Source organism: Thunnus maccoyii, chromosome 2, assembly GCF_910596095.1.
Source record: "Thunnus maccoyii chromosome 2, fThuMac1.1, whole genome shotgun sequence".
Classification (NCBI taxonomy): Eukaryota; Metazoa; Chordata; class Actinopteri; order Scombriformes; family Scombridae; genus Thunnus; species Thunnus maccoyii.
The window spans coordinates 25,093,889-25,113,560 of record NC_056534.1 but is presented as its reverse complement, the minus strand read 5'-3'; the positions used below and the strand labels follow the sequence as shown (position 1 = coordinate 25,113,560).

Here is a 19,672-nt window from a genome sequence, read left to right as displayed (position 1 = left end):
ACTTTTAAAAATGCTGTTGAGATAAGATCAAGCAGAGTGCAAGTTCAGCAGTGCTGCAGGAGAAATGGAGCCTACTGGCATACAAAACATCCCAGCCATGCAACCATTTTAGCAAATATACACTTCATAAACAGACTTTCCACAGATGACAGCTGCAGGATCTCAGTTTAAATTTTGCAATCTGTAACATTCAACATGAAGAAAAGTACCAAAGCTGGAGAGAGGAAACTCCACAGAAAGAAAAAGTGAATTTGGTTTTATGAGCTACTTGTTGTTGTATAACTTTCCTTACTAACAACAGAAAAAAACTTAATTTGAGCTCTTGGAAAAAATGACATCAAAGTAGGAGTCAGTATAAAGTCTAAAAATAATCGTCATTTTCTACCATAGAAGTTAATGATGGTCTACAGTCGACCAGTCAACTGCTGCACAGACAACTTTCCTCACCTTTGAGACGTTTCTTCAGCTCCACAGAGTCGATGCTTTCCTCTGGTTAAACTCCATGTGAGGAACTCAGAGCTGCTGCTGCTGTTGCTGCGCTGCTGTGTTTAGTTTTCGGGTGACACCGACAGATCTCAATGCCCCCGAACTCCATCGCTTACATGGTTTACTGGCGGGTAGGAACAAACACACCGGGTACGAAAGAGGGAACTGAGGTGAGAGACAGAGACAGGAGGGTGAGGAGGAGGAGGAGGAGGAGGAGACCGTCCGTAATATGACGCCTCCGCCTGATTGGCTGAGAAAGTTATGTTGATGATTCACCTTGACTTGAATTAGAATTAGATTTCTCGCACATTTCTCACTGCTTAAAAGTTTAAAATAATAAAGTTAACAATCTTAAGATACAAGTCTTATATGATCCAGAACAGAAAGTAAAAATATTATTGCACAAACTGAATCAAAAAGTTTATATAATGGATATATGATAAAAAATCTTATAATAAAAGAAATATTGTACCACAGGCAAAGGTTAAAGGTACAAATAAAAGCCACCTTATTATTAACTGGTGTGTTATATAGGACATTAAATAATGTCTGATGGTTCAAAACATTTAGTGGTAGCTAATTACATAAGTCTATGAAGGGTTAAATGATTTACTAATGCTTTATAGAACATTAATAAGCAATAACAGTTAAACCTGCATTCGTTGATTTTTTTTTTTGTCCACTTGAGGACCAGGGAGCAATAAAGTTGTGAAGGTGAACATGTTACAGTAGCAAACAGTTTCTTAGTTACACATCCAGCAGGCAGAGAGAAACATTAGCATTCATTTGGAGTCGTGTTTGTGTCCATCTGATGAATGTAAATCCAACACTCACTCTCCTTTTAGCTCTGTTTTGGTCTCCGCCAACTCCTGACAAATATATCTGGCTCTTTAGCAGCTAATGCTCCATGATGTTCACCAGCTAGTTGCTAACTTTAACTTTCTGCCACTTGGTATTGGGCAGGTAGCGTACAGTATCTGAGCTTTTTTTGATGAAATGTACTGTTGAGAACTGTGAGACTGAATCAAAACAGCTGCGGGAACGAAAACAAAACAATGAACTGAAAGATGCTAAAACACTCCATGGAGCTGAGAGGAACTGCAGAGTTGGGTGATTATTCTCTGTGGGGTTGGACCCTTTCACATTACACACAATCATATGATCCATTCTTGTAAAAAAAATATTGATTAGTGCAACTTTAACATTAACAACTTCTAGGTTGCCACTGCTGCTAATGTGCATTCTCCAGTAGGACACTTTCTTAAGTTTATCAGGAAAACCTCCATTGGACTGATTGACCACTTACCTTTATGAAAAGAGCTGTAGAATGCCCGAACCAAAATCAATTTCATCACACCTTGTTTACATTTATACCAGCACACTTGATGGCTTGATGGAGTATTTATTAATGCATTATGAACAATATAACTACATTATTACTATTAGAAAGAATCAACACCATCAAAAGGGCCTTTTCACGACCTGGCAACCCAACGGTTGTTCTTTGCCTATTATAACTGACCTTTAAAGTATTAGTAAATTATTTATTCATTATTAATAAAGCAGTTTACAAAGATGCCTTATTAGAAACCAGCCTGAAATATTTGATGAATGTTATAGTAAAATCATTTAATGAGCAATCTACAAAATAAATACATGTAAATGTAAATTTTGGCTCTTCAAAACAGTAAAGAAAAAAGTGACTACTCATTTTATTGTAATAACGTGCTGTCATAATAAACAGTAATTTAATGATGGAGCCATCAGTCGAGCAGACAGCTCATAAAGACACAGGGAAACGATGTGTGTATGTAAATCAGTTTATTGCAAGAAGACCACTGGGAACAAGGCCAACATCTTCATCTCTCTGGCTCTGAGCCCAGAAGTCCTCGTCAACAAAAATGAGGATTTACAAACAATTCAAAGGACATGAGCATCAAACGACATTAATTAGCTGAAAACTAACTGTTGTAGGCCTACATTCTAAATACTGTATATATCTCAAATATAACTGCTTGTCAGAAGTTACTCCAACATCTGTGTTTATAGTAGCATATCCCTCTGATATGTACAGCATAATCAAGACAGTGCCTTTTCATCTTGGAAATGCATTAAAATTACACATAAAATAATCTGAATTATGAAAGAGGCATGCAAACTGACCAGTATTTGTTTCTATGTAGCCTACCTGAAAATATACCCAAACCACTTTCTACTGTGTCAGCCCCCTCTGAAGATGTAACACAGTTCTACAGCGCTCTCTCGTGGCTGCAGGAGAAGCAACAACACCTACTGAGGATGCTTCAGCAAAATCTTATAAAATCAAAAATAAAAATACACAGTTTGTTTGAACACATGCTGAAACAGAGTGGCAATACTGTTGACAATGGTGTATTTTTGGCTCAAATACAAGCAGGAGAATGGCCATGAGCGCAGGATTTGAAGCCTCAAATACAAGGGATGGTACAAGAGTTCAAGCACTGTGTTTAAGAAACAATATGTTGTGAAAGTTCAGAGTGGCGTGCCATCAGTACGCACTTCCTTTTTCTCTGAAAGTGCAACTTTTACATCCGTGATTCATCACTAGTTTAACATACGAGAAGGGAGATTAGCTTTCACCGATCTCGCCGTGTTAGGACCGGTGAGAGGGTCAAACAGATGCACTTTCAGTCCATCTCACCAAAACACAACATCTCTAAACTGTTTTTGTACCAATATACAAATGTTGCAATATCTTTCCAAACTATACAAAACTTATAAATTATAAAGTTCTATTCTTAAATATAAACAACATCAAGTCAGTTTCCAGTACTTAGATTATATATTAGGTACAGTACATTGTACAGCTCCGTCGCCAATGATCGGAGAGCGTTCCATTTAATACACTGTACATGATCCAAAGGGCTGAAACTGGTGGTTAGACATGATCTTTGAATAAATTAATTCATAAATAAATCATGATTATGTCTTCCCAGTAACAGTGGTATCCTTGGTTCCCCTCGAGATTGTATCACACACCTCACACACATGCGCACACACTCACATACACACACACACACACACGCTGCGCACACAAGCTGATTCTTAAGTCCAAATCTATAACTCTTACTGCTATTCTAAAAATACTTTTGGCTTTAAGAAGTAACAATGTTATACTCAACTCAGAGGCTAGAAACTATTTCTTAATTATAGCACAAGAGGTTTAATGTCTAGAGGGAACTTTAAATTCAGTAGTTACATGTTTAGAGAACCTGTAGACACTGCGCAATGATAGAATAACATCTCTAATCAATAAAGTGTCAGTGCTGGGTGTCAGTTCCAGGGAGATCCCTTTCATATGTGGGTTTTATTCAAGAAAAATAAACCCCACATCTACTGGGATATGCCTGTAGAGAGACAGAAAAACAGCCAAGAATAGACTCTATGTGAATATTGTTTAATATCTAGATTCTCTCTGTCAGTGCAAAGCTAGAGTTGGCTTGTGGCTAGAACAGCATGCTATGTTGTTATACTGTATCAGGGCTGAAAAAAGGGAGACAAATGAAGCATTTGAGTGTATTTCTGGCAGACCACATGACTGTGCTGTGCTAAAGTAAAACATACAATATTGTCACCGTCATTGGTTCATTCAGTTTTGCAAGACTGATCCAGTTGTGCATAAGAGAATCCCATGTTTCAGCTAATATTATTAATTATATAATCCTCAAATATATACAGAGAAAGCCAGTTTTTACTTAAAAATACCTTAATTGTGTGCTTATATCCAAACTTGTACAAAGAGTAACAAACGATCCAGCTAAAAATCGCTGATAGCGCAGGATTTCTCTCTTTCTGCCGGTCAGTTAGTCAGTAACAGTAGCAGCTTCTTCACCAACAGTAGCCTAACTGTTGGTCTTAATACGGTTAAGTTCACTCCAGCAAACCTTTCAGTACAAACTTAGACAACGACTGGCAGCAATCTCTGCTGCTGGGACTTTCTTTTCGCGCCTCATGTGCAGTCCCACCAAAAAACCCACAACCTCCGGTGTCCTCTCTCTTGTGTGTATTGCACCAAAGATAAATCATATAGAGCTCTATTTTTCTATTTGGAAAAAAAAAAAGGTAGGACTTGGTCTGAAGGCGCCAAGAAACTGGAAGCCAGGTGAGGTTTCCTCCATTAGCCAGAGGAAGAAGTAGAAGAAGAAGAGGAGGGAGGTCAATGGATGTCTCGGCACATAGGAAGGTTGACGAAGATGAAGACGTTGAACTCAATGAGGACGGAGAAGCATAGAAAGACAGCGTACAGGATGATGCAGGCCAAGCCCAGTCGCCAGTCCAAAGTCCATTTGTTCAAATGGACCCCTAGAACCTGCAGGCAGGACAGACAGAATTAAAGATGGTACAAAAATAAACAGGGGAGGACGTTAGCATTGTAGGTGTTAACGGTCAGAACCAACTCGTCAGGATTCATGGGGGAGCTGAAACCTTAGGTCACACCTTAATGACTGTTATTCAATATGAATTCTGTCCTTAAATAATACAGAGCAAAGTCATATTGTGAATTAAACTGGGAAACTGTAGTAAACGTTATGTTTACTTTAGTATAATGTGACATATGTTCCCCTTTCCCGCTCTTTCTCTGTGTTCAGTGTCTAGATCAGGCGGCTGCAGCAGGGGGCAGTGACAAAAACAGTTTCCAGCAGCTTTTAAAGAATATACAGGAAGTTACATAAATATTTACATCCTGTTAGATCTGATCCTGATTTAATAAAATGTTATCAGGTCACGCTTGTATCCACTCAGTCACTGACTGTTTTGTTTTAACTGTGTTCTGTGTGAACACAGTTAAAACAAAATGACCTGGATCATCAAAACAGCATTTATTCTGTAATCTCCAATATTATTCAGTTATTTTACACAGGAATTCAACTGTGGTAAGAGGCGGACCACTACCTGCTGGTCCACATGCTGCCCATAAATCCACTGACTTGTCAAACTCATTCACATCTCATTCCAGAGATAAAGAAATTCAAATAAAAGTAAATTATTTTTATTCAATGTAATTTTGTTTATCTTGTCTTTGAGAATTTGAGTATTTGGGAGAGGTCTTGGTATAAGCGTTTAGCTTCTACCTCTCCTGCACAGATGTTTATTTACTTTAAATTAATGTATAGCTAAGTATATGCAGGTAAAAGTGGGTTTTTGTAACATAATGTATATATGAATGACTGTATACATATCAAATCTCATTTTGTAATGTGCAAACAAATAAATACAGTAAAACACCAATCAATACTCAAAATGTAAGAGGAGAGGAGCAGAAACAGACATGACATCCTTTATCTCTCGAATATTCAGACTGTCAGGGCTTCACATCTGTACAGAGAACAATCTTCATGTCACACTTGTTACCGAAAGTTCACTTTATAATGCTGACAAGAATTAAATAATTACGTAATGCTCATATTGAAGCCTATCTGTAATATTTGGCTACTGAATGTTTTCTGTCTCTTCTGCTGATAAAAGTTGTCATCAACAGAACATCTGAATTCTTAGGTCAGTTTTGGACTAATAAAATCAGAATCTTTGCAATCTAATAAAAAAATGAAGAGTTTCTTGCAGTTGTTGGAGAACAGCTGCAGCCACCTTTATGTTGTGTGCTTATTATTGCCCACATGTGACATCAGAGCAAGTCAAGATCAAGTCGGACACGACTCTAACTGCTACGCTTTGTGCGGTGATGGTCGATGATCCATTCTGCACGGGCCTGGCTCATCTCGAACAAGCCTAATGTTTCCTGTTTTCTCTTTGTCATGTCAGTATGCTCGTGGTTTATGCCTGTAGCTTGATTTTTGAGTTAGACCTGAGTTCATAGGAGGCTTGACAGACTGTTAACTGTGTTACAAATTAGTGGTTTCTCACTGACATTAAAATTTGGGTAAATAAAAGCCTTAAATTGCAGTGTGTCACAGGTTTCAGAGTTAGTACGGACACTAGAGTGGGGTGGAATATGTAAGGAGACAAGAGGTTATAATATGTAATATATAATTTTGTACATTTATTTTCTATAAACTGTCATCAGGTTGTTAAAAAGAAGGGTTTATTGAACAATGTGTACAGGAAATTTGATTTTGATTTGATTTTTCTTGTGTCACCAAGTATAGACTCTTTCACATACATGACAATATGCAACATTTAGCCTTCGTACGTTGTAGACAAATATTCCTTGGGATATTTTAGCTTTCCTTAAAAGTACGCGAATCTACGCCTAAGGTTGGATTCAAAACTACAATACATGCTGGATGAATGTGCTTTAGCCTGCTCCATCACAAGACCGGTCCCATTCAGTTAGTTTCAAACGTTTGGTACTTACTGTGAAGAATACTGAGGCTAGTAAGAGTCCAACAGAGAATATGAGTCCCCTGCTGTTAAGATGGATCTAAGGAGACAAACACAGAGCATTACTCTATAGCAGTGGTTCTCAAACTTTTTCATGTAAAGGACTCCTAAAATGACACAAATTAGACACGGACCCCCAGTTGATAAGATTTTGTCCTGGAGTCCCCCATCAGATAAGATTTTTGCTTTTAGATGTTTTATTACAGAGAGTGTATGAAACCCATGACCAACACAGTCATACATTCTGTCATTGTGTTACTTATGGAAAATAAATTATTCCCCTTTTTGCTGCGGGCCCCCTGAAACCCCCTAAAGGACCCCTGAGGGTCCCCAGACCCCACTTTCAGAATCACTGCTCTATAGTATATAAGAGTGTTGTACAGTAATGTGTGGGTGTATTTGTGTACAACAGTAATCTTAAACTCCCTCACTGTTCTGCACTGTGTATTACAGACCAATGTTGCTGCCCTTCATAAACACAGCTCTGTTCTATTCTGGCCTGAGTCCAGCAGAGTCTCCTCTGGCTGAGATGAGAAGCACTCACGATGGAGCCGTAGTCGATGCAGAGTGTTTGTAGAGCCCAGGGCAGGCCCAGGCCCACCAGGATGTCAAACACATTACTGCCTATGGAGTTGGAGATGGCCATGTCTCCCAGACCTGAGGCAAGGAGAGCAACACTGTCAAGGTCTGTATACAGTCAGGAGACAAGTCAATTATGACAAGAAATATTCTGTTCTGCACCACCGCTCCTTCTCTTTACAGGATCTCTGCTACACAAATACTGTGTCTTGTTGTAGAAGAGTGTATTGGTGTGTGTGTGTGTGTGTGTGTACCTTGCCGTGCGACTATAACACTAGCCATGCAGTCTGGGACGCTGGTGCCTGCTGCTAGGAAGGTGATGCCCATGATGACATCAGGGATGCCCAGAGTGAAGCCAATCACAGTCACCTGAAACCAAAGAGAAACCAAGAGTTTGTCTCAATATACTGTTGTTTATTGATTCCTTCATGTATAGTTCAGCAGTACTGTAAATTAAATAAAGACTACAACTGAGACAACCTGGAATCAAATTTCAGTGTAATAACAGTTTTATGCATCTTCACTGTACAAAAACAGGTTAGGAATAACCTCCTAATACAGTGTTGCACAAAATGTAAGAATCCTCTTTATGTTCAATACATCTCCAGATTGAGAGTTACTAAATGAATTTAGTTATCGATCAGTTTTCTCTGGGATTCAGCTTGCCAGTTTGTTTCTTGTATTTTGTAGAATTTCTTTATCGTATACTGTCTGTCTGGTATTCCATTCGGCTGAAAAGAATACACTATTTATCTATCAGCGCTCACTGAAAGCATGTTCATTAAAGAAATAAAGACAACATCAGTCTTCATAGGAGAACATACTATATTTATAGGGGTGGAGAGGGGGGTTGAACATCAGTTTTCACTTTTTTAAAAAGAAAGACTGTCCTCAGTGTTATTAAAATTTCTTTGGACCCTCATCTTTATTTAGAAAAAAAACCTGCAACACTCTCCCCCAGTATCTCAAACTAATACAACAGTATGAGATTGGTGCAGTTTGTTTCACCATTAATAACTAAGAGTGCATAAAGAAAATAAAATTGTGTACTACTGTTTAAATCTTAATATGTTAATGGAATAATAATCTCCACCAAATTGTAAATTAGAAGTGGAATTAGTAATTACCAAAAAGATGAAAAGATTACACTGTTATTGACAGAACAAAAAAGGCACGGGAGGCAGCTCTGAGGCTGTTGAGGGGCTTAACCCCTGCAATGTTTTGTCATCCCACTGTAGTTGACTGTATATAGTAATAATAATGGTAATAATAATATATGACACATTTAAAGCTACAAGTTATATTAACATTCAGTGTCTCAAACCAAAATGCATTTTATGTGTTGAGTGAGTTCCCTTTACTCATGAAACATTTGCAAAGCTGATTATTACATATTTTAAATCATGCATTTGCTACATCCGTGTTTGCTTAGTAGCAGTCTTCTTCACTTTCATGCATTGCTACATTTGATGGCACTTTACTGTCATTAAGTGTCGATCAGCAAAACAGCTTGAAACCAAAAGCAGGATGGGATTTGTGTACCCACATGTTTGCACACATGCAACCTTGTGCTTGTGCACAATACAAATAAAACACATACCCACTAGTAAGAACAATGCTCCACAGCTCTACTAGTGGGCAAAAACTCCACAGGGTACCTTTAACTTTACCGTAGTTCTGCTTTCTGTTATGATGCAGATTAAAGTGAAAATGGAAGGCACTGTGTGCTAGTGGAAAATGTGCTACTCTCTAGAAAGATAATGTTCAATCGACAATAACTATAAAGATTTTATGAAGAAAATAAAGCCCTGATACAGACACAGGATTGTTGTCCATCTGTTACATGTTTGACGTTTTCTTTTTTTTTACAATGAATCTCAAGGAAAGACTGAAATAAAATATACATCTGGGACATCTGGGAGAAGAAAAATCTCCCCCCACTCCACCCAAAAATGTTCATACGGTTCCTAAAGCTTAACAGTAAAAGCACTAAAGTTCACAATCTCCTAATTCAGAAGAGGCAATTTTATCACCCTTTACAGATTACGTATGCTTTCAGAATGCTTGTGAGTGAGACCCTGGACTGACCATCCAGACCATGATGTAGGAAAGGCCAGCGATCCAGATGGTGGCAGTGAAGAAGGAGACCATGAACCATCTCTCCCAGCCCCGCTTGGCACAGTTGGGCACGGTGAAGAACAGAAGCAGGGACAGCGGCCACATGGTCAGCCACTTCAGCTTGTTACATGCACCCGCTGTAGGGAGACAAAAAGGGAAGGAATAATAAACATTATCAATAATAGCACTAATCATAAAACATTATTGACTATGATCATTTGATTCTAAACTTTTATCTGTGCCACACCTGGAGCTTTGAAAGGCACCAGGGGCCCTCCATTGTCATCCTCTCCCTCTCCTTCCTCATCATTCTCGTTGTTCTCATTGTCCTCGTTTTCATTCTCTGTCTCATTCCCAGACTCCAGTCGCTGAAGTCTGCATCTACCGTTGAGGCCCTGCTCAGCCCCGCCCATCCCATTCTCCAAGCCCCGCCTCCCCTGGGCCTTGGCCACTGAGTCAGAGTCGCCGTTGTTGATTCGGTTGACCCGAGTCTCAGTGGTGTTGATCAGTCTTTGTCTCTGGAAGTGAGTGTAGACATTGTTATAGACCATCTATGACTACATTATTACATTTGGACATTATTGCATTGTTGTTGTGCAGCATAGCAACAGCAGTGTGTCAGACCAATTTTGAGTCCCACCAAACTACCTAGGTTTGTTTTTAGTTTTTATTTATATAATCAAATCAAAGGAAAATTGCCTGAAGCAGAATTGAATGTTCTTTCCACCTCTTTTTCTCAAAAGCCTAAATTTGGTTGTTTATTTTGGATTTACATCCAGACTGTAATCTGCAGCAGACAGGTGTCTGAGAGAAAATGTTGGCTATAATATCCAAATGAATATTTATTCATTTCACTCCTTCCTCTGTTGACACCAGACAGGATTATGTGGTTTGTATTTTTTGCTAAGACTCTGGTTTTGGCAGAGTTTTTGAAAAATAGCTGAACAAAACTATATTTCTCTTGAGAGTGGCTTTGGTGCCTTTCCACTTTTTCCAATTCAAAGCCTGTAAAACTACAAACTAAACATTAAGTCGCACACCATATTAGTGCATATTTACCTCATTGATCAGCATCCGAGAGGCCATGGTGAGGCGGGTTCTGGGTGAGAAATGACTGGTGATCATGATCCTCATGCTAGCCTCGGAGAAAGACAGCTGGTGGGGGTAGGCAGACAGGAGCTCATCTACCATCAGCACGGATGGCTTACAGTGGAAGTTAGCTAGAGAGATGTAAGACACAATGTTCATGTGACTACTGCCCTAACTGTTCACAGGGACCTACTTATTTTCTATTTAGTCCAGCTGAAATCACTTTTAGTCATCCATTTGTGCAATCAACCATCATGCCAAAGTGATTTTTAAATCTATTGCTTTTACATTTGTTATTATTGAAAGAAAGAAAAAGTGTCTTTGGAGACACAACTGTTCCTTTACTCTCCAAGCCTGTAAGTGTTTGAGATGGCAGGGGCTAAGAAACACAGTGTACACAAACTTGCGCTACTAAATCTAGCTTACAAGCTAAGAACAGGCAGTGTTTTGTTAGCAGTGGCATTTAGCATGTAAACTGACTGATATCAATATTTGCAGGTCACTTTTTAAGCTGTTCAGTGTGCTTTAGCTGATTAAGTACTTAGCTATATAGCCTGCAAACTGACATTAGCAATGCACTTTTTGTTTGGTAACTCATCCAGCCAGCCAATGTGGAATCAAGATGTGTCTTTGTTTGTAGATAAGAAGGAGACATTAGCTAGTAAGCTAATGTGGGGTATTGTCCAAAGTTTGTAGCTCTTATTGTGTTTTATAAAACCCTGATAGAAGCTTACAGTTTGGGTGGAGTAAAAGGCGCACAAATCGCTTTCCCTCTCAGACAAGGTCAAAACAAGCAGGAAAGTTGCCTTGAGTAACTATGACTTGAGACATTTACTTAAAGGCCTTAAGCAGGTTCTTACAGGGGCTAAAGAATCATAGAATATTTTTACTGCATGGTAGAGGAATGTATCACTGAAATTTGTCTCTTAAGGCCACCCCCAACATTGATAGTCCTGTGGAAGAAGAGAAAGCCAAAGGACAGTGTGCCACATTGTTTTATTTCTACCTTCTCAAACCTCTCCAGTTTGCAATATCAGGATACAGTTTCAATTTGTCCACTGAATTTCCACTTTGGGATGTGATATGTGCATTTTCGAGGCCTGAGATGTAAAAATTCAGTGTCTGGGTCAGTGGTGTGGCATGGCTTTTCCACTTGGTGGGGCTATGGCCCTAGGCAGCTCTGTGTATTTTGGCCGTGAGCATGCCCCATAAAATGTAGTATAGAGCCAGCTGCTGGTGGCTAGGCTAGCGGTTTCTAAAAGTGCAAAAAAGTATCTATTGGTGGCCACTTAGCAACTGCCTTCACTTTACAATTATCACCACAGTACCACAACATCCATGTACATTTTGCCTGCCTTCAGGGGGTAAATGTAATCTAATAGGGAAGTAGCAATTGGGCGGAAAATCGTCCAATCTGGCAAAATTTCTGGGGCAGAAAATTTTCCACCCCAGATCCAGTTATTTTATGTGTGCTGTGTCAACCAATTAGGGGCCACTAGGAAAAGCTGAACTTATTACACACATACTGCCCTCATGCGGAGAAAGGTACGTCCTTCTGCACAGACACAGATTGTGGGCAGCACTTTTTCATAAATCATTGCACGTTTTTGTATTGTACATATGTATGTATGATTTATGTGAGAGTAACAACTGAAATTTATCCACATATTACAACAATAACAAAAACTATTTTTCACAATTGGAATCGCAGGAGGGGCGGCGCCCCATTGCCCTTAATGGGCCACACGTCCATGGTCTGGTTGATCCTGCAACTTAGGTATAACTATGCTGACCATAAACTGCAATTTACCCGAATCTGGCTGGGGAGCTTTGTTGCATCTCTCTCATCCTTGTTTCCTGTCACCTCTTAACTACCAGCTGTCAAATAAAGGCATAAAATGCACCCCAAAATCCATAGACTCTGAAGGTTCTCTGCAGTCTGCAACAGTGGTACAGTGTGAACTCCATCCTGTCTGAATTGACATAGGGCAATTGGTCCTCATCAACACATTTTGCTGAGTGTCAATAGCTGTTGAAGCACCAACATCACCAGTGTCAGCTGTAGTGGGTTCATGTGACTGTTCCATCCAAAAGGCAATACACCTCTGACCATCCTTGTTAGTGTATGACCCCACTGTCCTGTCAGGGACTGTGTCCATGCACACAGAAATGTAAGAGGTCACTTCCCTCAGAGGTATTTTAACAACCATCCAACAGTCCAGGTTCCCGCTGGCTACTGGTAGACCAATGGTGATGCCGCAACCATCTGTCTAACCAACTGCCACCTGCCACCCTGGTTCTCTTCATTGCCTCCTCAGCAGAGGAGGAACAAGTTTAGCAGACTGGTTCTCTCTGGGTCGGCAGTCAGAGAACCAGATGTAGAGCAAGCTGAGAGAGTAGGCTGTGCTGAAGCAGACTGGAGACTGGAAGGATGTGCACATGCCTTAGCCAGCATCTTGCACTGCTCTCCTCTGTTTGTTGTTGTTGTGCCCCTTATTGTTCCCTAACTTTGACGACAGAGGGACAGCTGCAAGATGCAGACACTAGAGTAATTTGTGGAAGTGCTGGGTGGCAAAGACAGTTGAGGACCCAGGGGATGTTCCTTATCCTACTGGCATCCCAGTTATCCCTAGCCAAACCTGTTCAGTGCAGACTAGAAACAAAGCGATTGCTAGGAGCAGCAGTTAGCAAAGTCAGGTAAAAAGGCGGTAGCCCCTGGACCAATAAGAAGATGAATGCTGTGGTGGTCCTGAGGGGTCTTTCATTATACACACTACAAGAACTTGTCAAGATTATGGGTGACAGTCGCTTGGATGGAGGACCAGGAGGTGGAAGCTCGTCATGTAGGGGAAGTTCTTCACTAACAAGGGGGTTCAGGGGTGTGTTTTTGGATCTCAAAATAGTTGGAGCACTGGGAGTTCTGCTGTCGTCTCACCATATACAAAGCTCAAAAGTCAGACAGCATGGTGGAACATTAGCAGTGGGAATCAATCCAGGGCAAGGCGGACAGAACTTATTTGATAAAGACATCCTTGACTGACTTCTCATGGAGCTGAATAAAAATAGATGAGTGGTGCCCCAGCTGCCTTTATATTTATGCATATTTCAGTGCAGATAAATCCTACAGAGCCCTGTTAGAGGGCAAAGCCTGTGTGAAATAGAACATATTCTCTTACCTTTCTTGAGCAGGACTGCAGTAGCATCACAAGTGACATTATCCTCCAGATCAGTGCTTCCTGTCAACCCGTTGGCCAGATTTACGGAGCTCTTCTTTCGACGATCGAAGTAGCGCTGTGCCCTGCCGTTAAACCTGGCAATGATAAAGGAACAAAACACTGTTGGAGGCACAACGGCTTCTTTTAAATGACTGCAACCAATCAGTTAACTGAAGGCATTAGAAATGTCTTCAGGATGGTACTCACTTCATGATGAGGATATAGACTGCATACATGAGAATCAGGACAAGAGACTCCCACCTGGACATCAACACACGAACAGAAGGTCAGTCAAATTCGTACATTTTGTATTTCTAATATATTTAAACTGAGGGTGCAACAGAAAAATATCATTACGCACCAGCACACCTTCTCATCATAGATGAACTAAAGAGGCAAGACAAAGAAGACACAAGGGGACATTAGGTGGGAGGTAGTAATTCAAGGTCAAATTCTGCATTTCAGCATCTACCCCACCAGGGGGCATGACCAATCCAGAGCTCAGACAGCCAGAAAAAGGTCAAAGCGTAACCTTTTGGTTCATTACATCTCATTTATTTATCTTACAATCACTTATGAGGTTTCCTTTGTAGCATGTTGAACACAATATGCAAAATTATGGATTACTGACACACTTTCACATGATACTAGTGTGATTTTCTTTATCTATTTTTGTGCGCTTGATGTGAAACAATGGCTGGCTTCATAGCATTTTATCTGCATATCTATGCAATTTCTAAAGATTTGATCATGTGTATTGTGTTTCCATGTATCTCTATGTCTCTAAACTCTTACCGCAATGAGGGCTATGATAGAAAAGGTGTAGTAAATTGAATCTCGGAGTAGAGCCCAAGGAGTAAGCTTCACTGCCTACAAGGAAAAAAAAAACAGAGATAAGCACACTTACAAAAATAAGTACACGGCATCGATTCACATACTCTTATAGTAATACTTAGCCTTGCTGGAGTTTATGCAGCCCCGTTATACTGAAACGCCTCTGACATCATTAGCATACTGATGTAAACACAGGAGCTGTTAAGTTGACCGACTGAATCACAGTCACTGAAAAAGCCAAACTGCAAGGTGCCATCCTACATAGAGAAGGTGCCGGTGTGTTTATCAACTTTATGTAATCAGATACAATGCAGGAGCCCACAACACTGTGACTAATGCTGTAACGCTTAGCATCTCAGTCTTCCCACACAACACTCACACTGAGAGTGGAGAGTCAGAAGTCACATCTTGAAAGTGCCACTCCCAGCTGTGGAATTGTTTGCTGCTGAGAGCCAGAGGGCAAAGTTAGAGCATAACAACTTTAAAATGTTTGCTTGTACTGTAGCTCATTGTACAAAAGTGCTTTGTAGATGGAACCGGCAATGGACAGCCAGCCAAAGGTAATAAACAGTAGTGAGGTGCAATTGCTGGGCTTGAAGATGATTTTACTGCACCCATCCCTCCAAGCCCCGTTACACTGCCTGTCTTTCTCCCTCATTATCTCACTATGATTGCGTAATGCACAATCTGGGATTGCATCACTGTTTGGAGTCAAGTGCATATATTTTTCAGAGCAGAGAGCTTATCCTTGTACTCCGCTCATTTCCATGTGAGGCCCTGCCCTGTCCCTGGCATGTCAGATAGCATCAGAGAGAGGCTGCACTATATTATGTTATCTCTGTATCTCATACAATACACAACACCAAGGATGCAAAGCATAACAGAGATACAAACTGTCTCTTGGATTCATAATGATGTGATGCTGCACATGTGGCTGGTTAAGTCACACAAACAAACAAAACAAATCAAAATTGATTTTTTTACAAACAAATATGTGAATGAAAAGAATAAAGCATAATCACTATGCACTTTTTTGTGTTTCAGGACTGAGGATGATTGAGATGTGAAACGTATTAATCCTGATTATTTGTTATTTTCCATATGACGTGACAGTCACATGAAAGATGAGATTAAATCTGCCTACACTGAAACATTAAGGAAAATGTGATAGTTGCAGAGGCAGATAATACAGGCACATGTTAGGAAACAAAGATTAAAAATAAAATCAACATATAGAGATACCTGGTATTTTACATATGGATCAGATGTACTTTGGTGCAATAAGACTCACGCATAAACTAACAATGTGCGCGTGTGTCATGTATGCTTCTATGTCAACATGTGCACGTATGCATGAGTTCACTCTCCCACTTTCTGTTTATAATGCTGAATATTTAAAGGTGACATTAGGCCGTCGGTTGTACTCTGTGAAAATACCACCAGGTCAGCGGCGGGCTTGACTGCAGCAGTGTAACGCTGCTATGACATCATACCTGCCCAGCGAAGAAGCCACACACACCAATGATGCAGAGGATGTTGAAGACAGCTGAACCCACGATGGTCCCCACACCCACGTCACCTTTGGTGATGAACACCCCTGGGGAGAAAATGAGCCAACATACACATACACACACACACACAAACACACACAGCAGAAGACATTAAAGCTCCATAGCAGGCACAGATGATGTGTTGCACAGTTCTTGACATATTCAGTTGCAACACAGCATCTGCAGTGCTGACAAACAGCTGTCACACAACTGTCAAAACATATGTAAATAACTCCATATTGGTCATAGATCTCTCTCTCTCTGTCTTACACACAAACAGACACAGTCCTTAATACACACAACCACTACTGTTCAGAGAAATGCAAGTTCCCACATAGAAATGTGTCTGTTATTAAAATTACAGGGTTACATTTTACTAAATGGTCAAAAATGACTAAAAAACAGTGCTAAAACAGTCACTGTACAGTATTTACTGATGCTGAAAAAATTTAAATATCTATGATATCTATAAAGCCCAAAGCTACATTTACTTTGCTATAAAAAAAAAAGAAGATTGTTGAGTCTCTTAAACCCAGTCTGTATGTATAATTAGAGTTTTATATAGAGGATAGTGATGTAATGTGGCAGTCGGGCCTTTGATGTTCTCTTGTTCGTTCAGACAGATATACTATGCCATAAGCAGCCATGATCAAAGAAAAAAAAGAAAAAAACAAATTGCCTTTACTCCTCACCAGCAATTCTTTAGTAGTTATTACTAGGGATGCACCAATACCACTTTTTTCAGACCAAGTACAAGTACAAGTACTTACATTCGGGTACTTGCTGATACCGGGTACCGATATTACATTACAGTTCTAACAATGACTTTGAAAACATGCTTATTTTCATCAGATGTTTCTCATTTTCTGACTGTAACAAATTAAATATACAACATGATGCTGTTGCTGACATTTTAACATTCAACTTTGTGTTTTCCTGAACAAACATGGCACTGCCACACATTTCCCTTAAATGTAACATGTAACACATTCAGTGGATTTCAGTACCACACAACATACAACTGCAGCAGAACAACTGAAATAATATGTTACCATAAGTTAGTGCTGTCTGTGAGGACTAGGCCTTTTTTGGAAAAGTGAGAGGCAGGTTCTTTTTTGATGAGAAGAAGCTTGTCTGCATTATCAGCTGTGAGCCTGTTTCTGTTTTCATCTACAATATATGACACTGAGCTAAACAGCCTTTCACTTTCCACACTACTGCATGGTGCTGAGAGGTATATTGCATGGCATTTGGGCCAGAGTGGGAAACTGCACTTTGTTAACCCCCCAGTACTGCAGTGGGTTGTCTTCTGGAAAAGTTGTGGTCTCTCCAAGGTATATCTCTATCTGCTATCTTATCAAACACACTGTCCAAATTGCTGCTGGCCTGGCCCTTGCGTAGGTTTTGTGGCAAGTGGTTCCCCCAGATCCTCTTGTATGTCTGCCTCTTCTCCAGACACTACTGGTAACAGATGAGCTAGCCTGAAATTGTCAAAATGAATGTCAGTATATTGCCTTCAAATCACTTAATAAAGTAAATTGATTATATAACAGTAAATAGGAAAAAGTTTTATGTCGGTCATAATGACAAAGTTTTGTTTTCATTATTCTCTCTCTCTTTCTCACATGCTCAGCACACACATACACACACACACACATAGGCATACTTTACCTGGGATCGTTACAGTTGCAATGCAGTAGAGTGGGGTTTTTGTGTCAGTCAAGCGTCTCTTGATGGCTGCAGCTAAGGTTCCCTCCATTGTTTTGATGCCATGGTCCTCGTCTGTTTCTTTGGTCAAAAGTCTCTGAAGCACGATCACAGCAGCAATCACATCTGATGCCAAAGCATTAGAGGAGCTCAGGTTAACTCCTCAAAGAGCCAGAACAGATAGAGTCTTTTCCAGGAGTGTCCACTGGTGAGCAGTGAGATTGCCACGGAGCTCAGATTCAGACCAAAATATTCCCAGAGCCCACTTCTGCTTGATGAGAGACTGTAGCATGGAGGGGGGGGGGAGGGGGTCCGTGTTGAGAGAACGTCGGGGGAAGCTGGAAGCAATATTTTTGAAAGGGGGTGTTGAGGTGTTCTTGTGGGGTATTTGTGTGTGTCTATTTTTAATGCCAGTTTAGTCCTACATTCGAACGCACATTTTCAGAATTTTATCATCAGACTTCAGGGTTTTCCTATGTTTTTTCACAGAGCTGTCAAGTCTATTTTCCTCCGTTTTACACACGTAACTACAGTCAAATTTGTGTATCGGGCTCTGAGCACTTCCAAAACATGGGTAACTATGCTCAACACTGTACCTGAACGCCTCCTGTGTAGACACACAGAACACTCGCTGATGCTGTTCTCATAGATATGGCTGCTCTGCTAAACGTGCTATACTTTTTCTGTAGACAGGGGGAAACTATGCTGAGTCTCAACCGTGTTTTGCTGTCATTTATGGTCACTCTACCTTTTCTGTCCTCTCCTCTGGTTTATTTGTCTGTTTGTGTTTAGTTTAGTTTGTAACTAACTTCATTCTTTCAAAACTTCACTCAGTGTTTTGATGTCAGGAATACGATTCATTTTACTGACATTTTTTATTTCTTTCTAGTGAGATATTATTGGATTTATATAGTGACTTTGCTGATGGAAACATTACTATTGCTTTTGTCATCTTTAAAATATATATCTATTCTAACCCTGTTCTGGATTTATTCTTTTTTAAAAGATAATAAAAAAACCCAATTCTTTAGTAATGAAAATGAGAGCCTCAGGGTCTGGAGGTTGAGAGAGTGAGACTGAGCAGCTTGGGTCTCCCATGGTGGTCTCTATGAATCAGAATGCACGTGCCCTGTCCACTGCTACGGTTTACATGGCATGATGGTGGGTATTTATGGACTGGTGCGAGGCCAAGAACCTTGATCTGAATTCGTGCCCCCTCTAGATTTCCCACAAGGCTTATTCAATGGTGGTCATGTGGCATCCACTTTGGGGGTGTTTGCAGCAGCGATTATGGTGGGCCATGACAGCTTGGACCATTTCATGGCCAGGAGCCATCCACTGGTGAAGCGCTTCCTGTGGGAGGCCTGCAGGCTGAGTCCTCAATGGGACCTTCAAATGGTGCTGGATGGTCTAGCAGGTCCGCCTTTTGAGCCTCTGGGTCAGGCGGACCTAAAAGTACAGTCACTCAAGACAGCACTCCTCTTAGCAGTGGCATCAGCCAAGAGCCACCCTCCCCCCTGCAGGTCTGAGGGCTCACTCCACCAGGAGCATTTTTGGGGGTGTCTCAGTGAAGGACATCTGTTTGGTCGCCTCCTGGTCCTCCACTTCAACCTTTGTGCAGTCATATCTCAGGGACATGACTGCTGGATTGTGTCTCATTTGGTGCTTGGTGCACGGTCTGGGGGGACCTCACCTGGAACAGACTGAGGTGTTTCT

General features: G+C 40.5%; 2 protein-coding genes across 3 annotated transcripts in view; both read right to left on the bottom strand.

Annotated features, from left to right (window-relative positions):
- Window positions 1-655, bottom strand: part of LOC121905678 (ras and Rab interactor 2-like) — a 38,735-nt gene extending 38,080 nt beyond the window's left edge. For both annotated transcript variants that reach the window (XM_042424120.1, XM_042424128.1), the window contains exon 1: window positions 448-655. The gene's annotated coding sequence lies outside the window, so the exon portion shown is untranslated. The remainder of the gene's footprint in view (window positions 1-447) is intronic.
- Window positions 656-2,311: 1,656 nt separating this feature from the next.
- The window catches only part of LOC121905691 (sodium/potassium/calcium exchanger 3-like), a 64,446-nt gene continuing 47,085 nt past the window's right edge, over window positions 2,312-19,672 (bottom strand). The window contains exons 6-17 of the mRNA XM_042424141.1: window positions 16,193-16,296; window positions 14,661-14,735; window positions 14,227-14,252; window positions 14,073-14,126; window positions 13,827-13,960; window positions 10,621-10,781; window positions 9,809-10,079; window positions 9,532-9,698; window positions 7,698-7,812; window positions 7,409-7,521; window positions 6,839-6,904; window positions 2,312-4,834 (exon numbers count right to left, since the gene is read on the bottom strand). Coding sequence (XP_042280075.1) covers window positions 4,682-4,834; window positions 6,839-6,904; window positions 7,409-7,521; window positions 7,698-7,812; window positions 9,532-9,698; window positions 9,809-10,079; window positions 10,621-10,781; window positions 13,827-13,960; window positions 14,073-14,126; window positions 14,227-14,252; window positions 14,661-14,735; window positions 16,193-16,296 — 1,439 coding nt within the window. The 3' untranslated portion in view covers window positions 2,312-4,681. The remainder of the gene's footprint in view (window positions 4,835-6,838; window positions 6,905-7,408; window positions 7,522-7,697; window positions 7,813-9,531; window positions 9,699-9,808; window positions 10,080-10,620; window positions 10,782-13,826; window positions 13,961-14,072; window positions 14,127-14,226; window positions 14,253-14,660; window positions 14,736-16,192; window positions 16,297-19,672) is intronic.